This window comes from Eubalaena glacialis, chromosome 15 (assembly GCF_028564815.1).
Source record: "Eubalaena glacialis isolate mEubGla1 chromosome 15, mEubGla1.1.hap2.+ XY, whole genome shotgun sequence".
NCBI lineage: Eukaryota > Metazoa > Chordata > Mammalia > Artiodactyla > Balaenidae > Eubalaena > Eubalaena glacialis.
The window spans coordinates 84,784,183-84,794,246 of record NC_083730.1 but is presented as its reverse complement, the minus strand read 5'-3'; the positions used below and the strand labels follow the sequence as shown (position 1 = coordinate 84,794,246).

Sequence of the window (10,064 nt, the reverse complement as noted above, 5' to 3'; positions counted from 1 at the left end):
GTGCCTCTTCACACTCATTACTAAGAGACTGGGGTGCTGGAGCCACCCCAGGATGGGGTAGAGGAGCAGGAGGGTCGAGTTCCAAAGCCAGCAAGTGGGCAAGAGTGGTGTGAGGTCACCATGGCTGGGAGCCAAAATACTGATTTCACGTCCTAGAACCACATGGGGTGCGGCAGACGCTCACAGGTGGGAACCAGGAGCCTTGGAGGCTCTGTGTGTGTGTGTGCGTGTGTGTGTGTGTGTGTGGTGTGGATGAATGTGTCACTGTGGAGCTGTGTCCAGGGTGTCTTGCCCTGAAACACAAACTCCACTCGAGCGCTCTGAGCTGGGGCCTCTCCCGGGCCTGGCCGTGTCTCTGTAGGAGCCCCAGGTCACAGGTTCCGGACGTGGGGGATATGGGTTGTTGTAGGGTTTGGATCATGATGGGTCATCATGGCGTGGGGGGCCCCTGGGTCCCTGCCTTCCCAGCTTGCTGTTGGCTTTGAAAGGGACCCCCCCCCCACTTCCCAGCAGGTGATGTCATTGGAGCTGACCCTGAGCTCCTCCTCTGGGGGCTCTGGTGTTGTTCTTGAACCTTGGAGATTGGCTCCAGTTCTGGCTCCTTCAACCACCTGGACCCCCTCATACCCCCTGGTCGACCCCAGCTGCCACTCCCACCCCCAATTTCAGCCCTTTGTTTCCATCACATCATTTGCTTTGGCTGTGTCCTGGGTTCTTGGGGTTCTCTTGAAAACTTTGAATGCCCGGCATCCACTCCCCTTTCTTCCTAAAAGGCATTTGGATTTTCCTTTGGGGAACGGCCCCTCCCACCCTCAGGCCGTGTGGTTTGGAAGGGGCTGGTTTCAACCCCAATGCAAGGGTTAATCATGGGACCAAGTCTGCCAGTCAGAGCACTACACCTGTTTTGGGGTTGGTTCAGGTATCCCATAGGCCCTGTTCTGGGATTTGTGTGGAGCTGGGAGAGAGGGAGGTGCCCTCTTTCCACTAGGATTGCTGTGGGGATAGACAAGAGCTAAGAACTGCTGGTGACCATTCTGTCACCACTGAGAGCAGAGCAACATGAAAGAAAGCAGAGCAGTGGAGCGGCCTCCTCAGGTTCTGTTGGTACTGTTTGAGCTCCTGGATGCAGCTATGCCTGAAGCCCTCGGACTTCTCAGTTATGTGAACTCATTTGTCTCCTAAGTTGGGATTCTTGCAGCCAAAACAGACCTCAGTGTTTCAACAATGATTTTGGTCACCCAAAATCAAGAGTCAACTCACACCTAGGCCTAGTTCCTAGACCCCAGGCAGGGTCAGAAGTCATTATCTATGTATGTCTGTGTCCCTTCCCCAATTTGCCAGGAGAGAAATACAGACAACTTCTACTTTATCTGAAATTAGAAATTAACCTCTTACAATTAATGGATGTGATTTTTCGGCCAAATGAGCCATATTTTTAGTGTGCATGTGAGGCCTCTTCTTCTTAACTTATCCTGGGGCCTAAACACATCTATGGGAGAAGCATTCCAGTGACATCCTAAAGGAAAGTACGCCAGGGAAGCTAGGCTCTACCAGTGCTCGAACTCTTTGAAAGAAAGGGTTGTGGTCCTCTAGTTAACATTCCAGTAAAATGTGGACTTTCATAGAAATAGTCCTGAGTGGCTGTGAAGGTCTGTGGCCACGCTGTGCGGCCCGCGGGATCTTAGTTCCCTGCCCAGGGATGGAACCCGTGCCCCTGCAGTGGAAGCGTGGAGTCTTAACCACTGGACCACCAGGGAAGTCCCTGAAGGTCTATCTTACAGAGTCACTAAGATTCAATAATAATGACAGCAGGGCCATCACTAGCTCATACACCACCTTCATGGGAACTAGCAAAGGGTCTTCCATACTCAAGGACACACCATAAACAAATACACAACCTCCTGTTTATTTGAACATGGCCTCTGGATGGATTTCCATCTGCCGACTGTGTGGCCACGTGGTATCTCTAAGGCACCCAGGCTGCGAAGAAGATGGAGGTAGATAAATGAGGCGGCCACACAGCCAACAGGCCAGGGGCAGGGGTGGTGGCATTACTGGGCAAGTGAGGAGAGGGCAGGGACGCCCCCCATCCACCCACCCAAAGGCAACCCCCTCCTTAGTCCTTCTCTTCTCCGTGGGTGATGATGTGCACCAGGTTCTTATAGTCCAAGTTGCCAGTCACATCAGGGGGGAAGGCGGCAAACATCTGGTCGATCTGCAACGAACCAGCAAGACATGCTGAGGACATGGGGAGGGGCAGTGGAGGGGGGAGGGCTGTGTGCGGGGCTGCCCGAGTGGAGAGGCAGCTGGGGGCCTGGAGGACATGGGTTGCGGTGGACATCTCCCTCCGTGCCCTCCTGCTTCCTTGCCCTTTGTAGCTCTTCCACAGGTGCCAACCCCAAGGGCCATCCTGCAGGGATGTTCCCGGGAACCAACCTGCGACGGGGAAAGAAGGGATCGCAAACTCAAGTGTGCAAAGGGGCGGGCAGGTTATATAGGGGAGCAAAGTGGGCCTGGTGGGGACTGTGGCTAAATGGAGACTAGTCCATCTACAGAGGTCGCAACTGCTCAGGGCCAGCCAATGTGTCCACATGGGCAAGGAGGTCAGACTTTGAGGAATTTGTTTCTTTGAGGGAAACTAGAAATTAAATTTTTTAAAATGTGCAATTTCTACATTTAAAAAGTATTGGCTAGTTATTTGTTTTTTAATTTGGGGTTAATAATAGATAACATTTATATTGCCCTTATTACATATCAGCACTTTATACATGTGAACTCATTTAATCCTCACAGTGTACTATGAAGTAGATTCTATTATTGTCCCCACTTTACAGATGAGGAAATTGAGGCACAGTGAGGTTAAGGAGCTTGTCCGAAGTCCCAAAGCCTGGTGAGAGTTGAAAGTCAGGCTCTTTCAACTGCTTGAGTTTTGAGGGGGAAATCCAAAAAAAATTTTTAGTAAAATGTGAAACTTGATGGAATCAGGCCAGAGAGGCTATAAGGGACCATTTTAAATAGACTCATTAAGGTTCATTAGTAACGTTGACAAGGCAGTTGCTTGTTTATACAGGGCCTTTGGTGAATTACCAATAGTGCCCCTTCTTCCAGGCACATCTGCCACCTGCCAGAAAAAGTCATATATTCTGATTTCTAAAAAATTATAACAGGACACTTTACTGCCATCTGCTGGAAAACTATTGCAACAAATAAATACTCTGCAGTATTAAGGGCATCCAGGAGGATTGTGCAGTGTACAACCTACACGACTGTATGTGGCGACCCTGCATGCCACCTTCACTTCATCAGGAAATTGATGCTCTCACCAGGTATCCATGCATTATGAGGAAGACAGAACCTGGAGTCAGACAGACCTAGGTTTGAATCCAGGCCCCGGCATTTCTCATTAGTGTTGTCCTTTTAGTCAAAGCAAAGTGACTTTGCTTCCCTGAGCCTCAGTTTCCCCATCTGTAAAATGACCATAATACTAGTCCCTACCTCACAGGGTGATTGACAGAGTGAAATGAGATAAGGGCTTAGTAAACAAGAGCAGATTCTCTCTCAGTGTGGGGTCAGGGGTGTTTTATATAAGAGAGTCTGGAGAGGGAGTCCCCAGAAGGGTGAAGCCAGGAGCTGGGGTACAGAGAGTGTCCGAAGGGCCCTGTTACCTCCTCCTTGGAAAACCTCTCCGCCTGCGTGGTCAGCATCTCCTGTATGCTGCAGAGAGAGAAAAGCAGGTATTGCAGCCGGCTGTGTGGAGAGGGCTGGGGGGAGAAGCAAGGAACCCCACATCTTCCCCCACAGATCCCACTCACTAATCAGCCCTGAGCACCCCTTTGCCTTCAGGGTCAAACACTTTGAACGCGTTGAGAATGGTCTCCTCAGGGTCTGACCCTGAAACAGAAAACAGGGTTAAAATGTGCCATGGGTGGCTGGGAACCTCTGGTAAACAGGAAAGGTCCTGTTGCCTCCTGAGCACTGAGCCTTAGCGTTTTGAAAGAGTGGGCTGAGAATCCAGTTCTTTCTTTCTTTCTTTCTGGCTGCGTTGGGTCTTGGTTGCCGTGCGCGGGCTTTCTCTAGTTGTGTCGAGCAGGGGCTACTCTTTGTTGCGGTGCACAGGCTTCTCATTGTGGTGGCTTCTCTTGTTGCGGAGCACGGGCTCAGTAGTTGTGGCTTGCAGGCTCTAGAGCGCAGGCTCAGCAGTTGTGGCACATGGGCTTAGTTGCTCCGCGGCATGTGGGATCTTCCCGGACCAGGGATCGAACCTGTGTCCCCTGCATTGGCAGGCGGGTACTTAACCACTGAGCCACCAGGGAAGTCCTGAGAATCCAGTTATTTCTGAGGAAACCCAAGGTCAAGCATGGATCTAGACTTAGAAAGACTCGGATTCAAATCCTGACTCCAGCATTTGTTAGCTGTGTGGCTGCAGGCAAGAGACTTTCCGTCTCTGAGCTTCAGTTCCCCATCTGTAGACTGGGATAAGAATAGAAACTACCTCCTAGATGCTATTAAATAAGGTGATGCATATAATGTGTTTAAAGTGCTTAGCATGAGGTCTGGATCAGGGTAAGCCTTGGAGCACTGTTAACTGCTGTTTTTATTGTTCTTTCTTCCCCCTGACGTTACTCTGCCTTCATGTGCCAACCCCAATATGTTCTCCCAGTGCTTTAATTGATGCCCAAAGATGAAGACACATAAAGACAGACAGACATACACAGACAGATGCACAGAGACACATATACACAGATATACATATACACACATAGATGCGCAGATATACACATGAACTTACCCTTAAGTTTCTCCCCAAACATCTGTAGGAACACAGTAAAGTTAATTGGACCTGGAGCCTCCTTGAGCATTTCATCGATTTCCTCATTTTTCACATTCACACGCCCTAGGGCAGGAGACAGACACTTAGCAACTCCAAGCTGGGACAGACACAGCTGTCAGAACACTGGCATTTGCCCTTATAATCCTACTTCAAGGAATCTAGTCTAGAAATAATCAGAGACAGAGTGAATGGGGCCAAAGATTCACGTGAGGAGATGTTCTCAAAAGTGTTATTTATAAAAGTCAGACAACCGGAAACAACCCAAAGAGGGTTTAGTTACTTTTTAAAATAGTGCCTTCAGAACCTGGAACAAGTTATACAGATGTTTTAATATTTTACTCAATGGGAAATGCTTGTATTATAAATTAGCCCTTGTTACTTGGAGGTGGGAGAGACATCAGAATTACCTGAGGGAACTTTTTCAAATTATACCTGCTATAACCCATACAGCCTTGGAGATTCTGATGTACCTGCTCTAGCCACTGCCACAGGCCATATAGTACCTTTGTGTAAGTTAGAAAAAGCCACCCCTTCTTAAGATAATTTATGTTTTAAATGAAAAAGTCTACAGTGGCTACAAATATGAATAGTACTCTGTATAATTGCTCAGTACACAACCTGCACAGCTGTTCATGGCCCTGAGTTCTGGGGTTAGGAGTGGAGGAGCGGTTAGTGGTGGCAGGTTGGACACTTATATTTTGAAACAGCTCCATGTACTCATCCTCATCCTACTGAGATGTTAAATTTTAAAACCTGAATCCAAAATAGAATGATTCCAGCTATTAAACACACGCGTGCGTGCACACACATGCATACACACACACACACACACACACACACGAGATGCCTAGAAAAAAACTTAGAGGCTGAGATGTTAACAGTGGAATGTGGCCTAATGGCCAACGTTGTTTCCTCTTTATACTTTTCTGAATTTTCCAAGTTTTCTATTGTAAACTGCCATTGCATTCAAAACCACACAAAAATTACTTTGAAAGAAAAATAAAACACATGTGAAGACGCTCAAAGACTAAAACACTTCTTTCCTATCCTCTGAAATTTGCCTTAAAGACCAATCTTGGTTGAGCTGTTTCTTTGGAAAATGACAAGCTCTTGACCTTTTTGATGGCCCCACCTCCTGCCCCTCACAGGAGTGGGATAAGGAGACCCTCCTGCAGGCGTTGGTGGGGCGACGTACCAAGAGCAGCAAAGGTGTCCCTCAGATCGTTCTTGTCTATGAAGCCATCCCTGTTCTGGTCCATGATGGTGAAGGCCTGTGAAAGGGAGGCGGTTGTCTGGTCAGCCCAAGAGAAATTGGGGGGAGGAGCCCTAGAGGTTATGCCGAGGGCTGGGGGCAGTGGGATTCTGGGGTTTTCAAGGCACATCGAAGGACATTAGATCAAGAATCAAGGATTTGAAACAGTCTAGCAGTTCCTCAAAATGTTAGGCCTAGAGTTATTGTAGGACCCAGCAATTCTACTCTTCGGTGTGTTCCCAAGAGAAATGAGAACACATGTCCACACAGACACCTGTAGGTGAATGTCCACAGCAGCACTATTCACAACAGCCCCAAACTGGAAACAACCCACATGTCCATCAACTGATGAGTGAATAAACAAAATGTGGTCTCTCCCCACGATGGAATATCATTCAGCAATAAAAAGAAGGAAATTCTGACACATGCTGCAACATGGATGAACCTTGAAGCATGATGCTGAAAGAAGCCAGACACAGAAGACCACATAGTATATGACTCCATTTCTCTGAAGCTTCCAGAACAGGCAGATCCATAGAGACAGAAAATAGATCGGTGGTTGTCAGGGGCTGGGGGGGTGGGAGAAATGGGGAGTGACTGCTAATTGGGTATGAGGTTTCTTTTGGGGGCAATGAAAATGTTCTAAAATTAGTGATGATGGTTGCAAAATTCTGTGACTATATTAAATAACCACTGAATTGTACAGTTTAAAAAGGTGACTACATGGTACGTGAATTATATCTTTATAAAGCTGTTATTGAAAAAAAAAAAAACTAAGTTAAAAACTGGAGTCTGTCCCCGCCAGCTCGCAAGCCCGCATTATCTGTAAAACAGAGCCAGTAATCTTTCCCAGCTGGCTCCAGGGAGACTCTAAGAGCTTTGTGAATGCCCAGGTAATTGACAAAAGATGTATTATATCTGTGTTTTTTTAGTTCTTTTAGCAACTGGTTCCTGAAAGTATTTGCATCCCCAGGTCACACCCCGAGCAGCTGATCTCATTCCAGAGGTTGGGACAGAGTGAGGGAGAAGGGCGGGTGTGGTCTTCTCCATGGAAGGGGACTATTTCAAGTTCAGATATGATATTTCATCCCAGGAATTCCTCTTTCCCTGGAAGCTTATGGGCCATGGCGTTCCTGTGATCTGAATGTTGGTGGGGACAGCAGGGGCCAGTGTTCATGTCCCATTGGAAGAGCCCCAAACAGTTTCCCCTTTTATATGAAAGTGTCCTCTCCAGCATAGCTTTAACGTATTTTCCTCTGAAGGGCCAGGTGAGAATGTGGATGACTCAGTGTGAGCCATCAGGACTGCTGGAAAATTAATTCAGTTTATCCTTCTGAGCCTGCAGCAGTGGCTTAATTTTGCCTAATTGGTACTTAGGTTTGCTTACTAAGGCACATGCCCATAGACTGTGATAGGGTTTCAGACCCGGCTAGCATTCAACAACTGAGGACTGTAAAAATTAAAATCTAAGATACTCTCAGACATCTTTCAGACTGACAAAAATAATTTTTGAGATGTTAACGCCCTATGTTGATGGAGATGTGGCGGGAAAGGCACTTTCTCCTCTTGGTGCTGATGGGAGTCAGAATGATCACAGCATTTCTGGAGGGCAACTTGGACCAGTGGTTATACTTGGTTTTAGTTCCTTTTTTAAAAAGTTCCTTCGATCCAGCTGTTCTGCTTTTAGGAATTTACCCCAAGGAAATAACCAGAGATACAAGCAAAGGTGTGTTATTTATAATAGTACAACATTCTGTATATAACATCCAACCATAGGAAGCAGTTTAAATAAATTATGGAAAATGTCGGTGCTGAATTGCTCAAAGAAAAACAGCAGGTACTGATTAGTGTGCTTTGTTTAACAAACGTGTACATATTTTGGGTTGGCCAAAAAGTTCGTTTGGGTTTTTCCATAAGATCTTATGGAAGAAAACGAAAGATCCTTTTGGCCAAACCAATATATAACAAAAATCACTGGAAGGGTGAATACCAAAATGTTAACTGATTATCTCTGGGTAGTAGAATTGTAGGTCAGGTCATTTTTATTCTTTGTGCATTTCTGAAATTCTTTCCTGCATTTTCAACAAGACATATGCTTTACTTTGATGATCAGCAAAAGTTAATTTCTTTAAGTCATTCACACACACATTCAGACCGAATTTGGGGTTTTGGGGGAGGATAAAGACAACCTAACTGAGAGGTCCTTGCAGGGAGTATGGAATGAGGGAAAGGCTCTTTCTAGCGTGCGGGAATCTCCACCCAGGTGAATGATTCCACAGCTGCACCCACCTCCTTAAATTCCTGGATCTGGCTCTGTTCAAACATGGAGAACACGTTGGAATTGGCGCCCTCTGCTCTCTTCTTGGCTTTCTTAGGTGACTAGGGGGTAAAAAAGCATCGATTAAAAAAAGTCAGAGGCTGGGAATTAGAAGACTAGGTCAGGTGTCATCTCTGGGTGAGCCTCAGCTGCTTATCTGTGAAATGGGGGTATGGTGCCCACACTCATCTCAAAATGGCGATGCTGGAAAGATAAAAGGACACGGAATAAGGTTTCTCAAAAGCACCCCAGTTCTGGTGGATCGTAAAAGACTGTGGGTCTTACAGCAGCTCCTTTGCAAACTAGGGGAGGTAGAGGTCTGTCTCCGGGGATGGAGGCCAGGCTTTCGGATCAGGCCCAGCAGGACCCAGCTGCTTTTGTTTCGATGCATTTCACAAAAAGTTCAGTAATGCACAGAAGGAGAATTGATTGGAGGCGAAAAAAAGTCAGGCTCACTGAACCATGAGGAATGCGAGATGAAATGACACATTTTCAGGGTGTTAAAACCCAACTGCTCTGTCCCCCTCAATTTTCTCTTGATCCAAATGGCAGCAAAATCTCCTCTCTAAATGTTCTGTCCTTGCACCGTGCAAACAGAGCAGAGAAGAGCGAGTTAACATTTCCCCACCCGCTTCTGACTTGAGTTACAGCAAACGCTTGAACACTGCATATGTTATTGCATTTAATCCTCATAACTGCTCTGTCAAGTGGATGCTATTATTACCATCGCCATTTTACGGGGAGGCAACCGCGGCTCAGAGAGGTTGGGTCATGTACCCAAGGTCACACTGTCACAGAAAGGCAGAGCTGGTATTGAACTTGGGCAGACTGACTCCAGAGTCTGTGCCCCTAACCACAGTCCTACACTGACCCTGATTTGGGGGCTTCCTGCTTCGGGAGGGGGACACCTAACCAAAAACATAGGGAGAAAGGTTTTAAATTTGCAAGTTCAAGAGGTGAAAACAAAAAAGATTCTTTTCCCCAAACGCCTGAACAAGAGAAAAGAATTACAATTTGATCCTTAAAAGTGTTCAATCCCATTTTGCAAGCCCTGGGAGTTATTGATTCCTTGAGAGGTCAGTAGACAAGCCATAAAAAAGCCAACTGTCTTATTTTGTTTTTGCGAGTCCCCGGGAGCTGCTGTTATTTGTGGCTTATCGGGGCATTGATTGGGGTTCCTCTGTGTGCACACAGCGAGTAGTGCTTTTTCCACCAGGGTCTGGGGCCCCAGAAAGCTGCCTTTCTCCCCCTCCCCTTTCGTCCTTTGCTTGTAGGTGGTGTCCTCACCTCACCGCCCAGCATCACTTACCTCCGGGGGCCCTCGATACTCACCATGGTGGAAAGGACACAGCACTGCTCCCCCAGAAGAATCCCACAGGCTGCCCAGCTTTCCTCAGCCCAGGAACAATAAATACTTCCTCCCCAAGTTTAAAAATAACCCCATGACCACTTTTGGCAGTAGTAGGTGAGGCGGACACCACCTAAGGCCCCCCCCACCGACCCCATGCCGTTCTTCTGAAGTAAGGGCAGCTCACTCGCCACCCAGTGACACGTGAGACCCAAAAAGGCATTCAAGGTTAAAGAGACTGGTGGCTGGTGCATGGGGAGAGATGTGGCTCGCTTTCTGCAGCGCTTGGGCGGTCAGCACTTGTGCTTGTCTGTTT

At 47.2% G+C, this 10,064-nt stretch overlaps 1 protein-coding gene across 1 annotated transcript; it reads right to left on the bottom strand.

The window, feature by feature from the left end:
* Positions 1-1,884: 1,884 nt before the first annotated feature.
* MYL2 (myosin light chain 2) lies at positions 1,885-9,788 on the bottom strand. Its single transcript, XM_061169134.1, has 8 exons — positions 9,733-9,788; positions 8,373-8,462; positions 6,027-6,102; positions 4,790-4,894; positions 3,813-3,891; positions 3,666-3,714; positions 2,099-2,215; positions 1,885-1,980 (listed from the first exon to the last, which is right to left on the bottom strand). Exons 1-7 carry the CDS (start codon positions 9,733-9,735, stop codon positions 2,117-2,119), a joined length of 501 nt encoding a protein of 166 aa, XP_061025117.1. The 5' UTR covers positions 9,736-9,788; the 3' UTR covers positions 1,885-1,980; positions 2,099-2,116.
* Between the last annotated feature and the right edge of the window lie 276 nt (positions 9,789-10,064).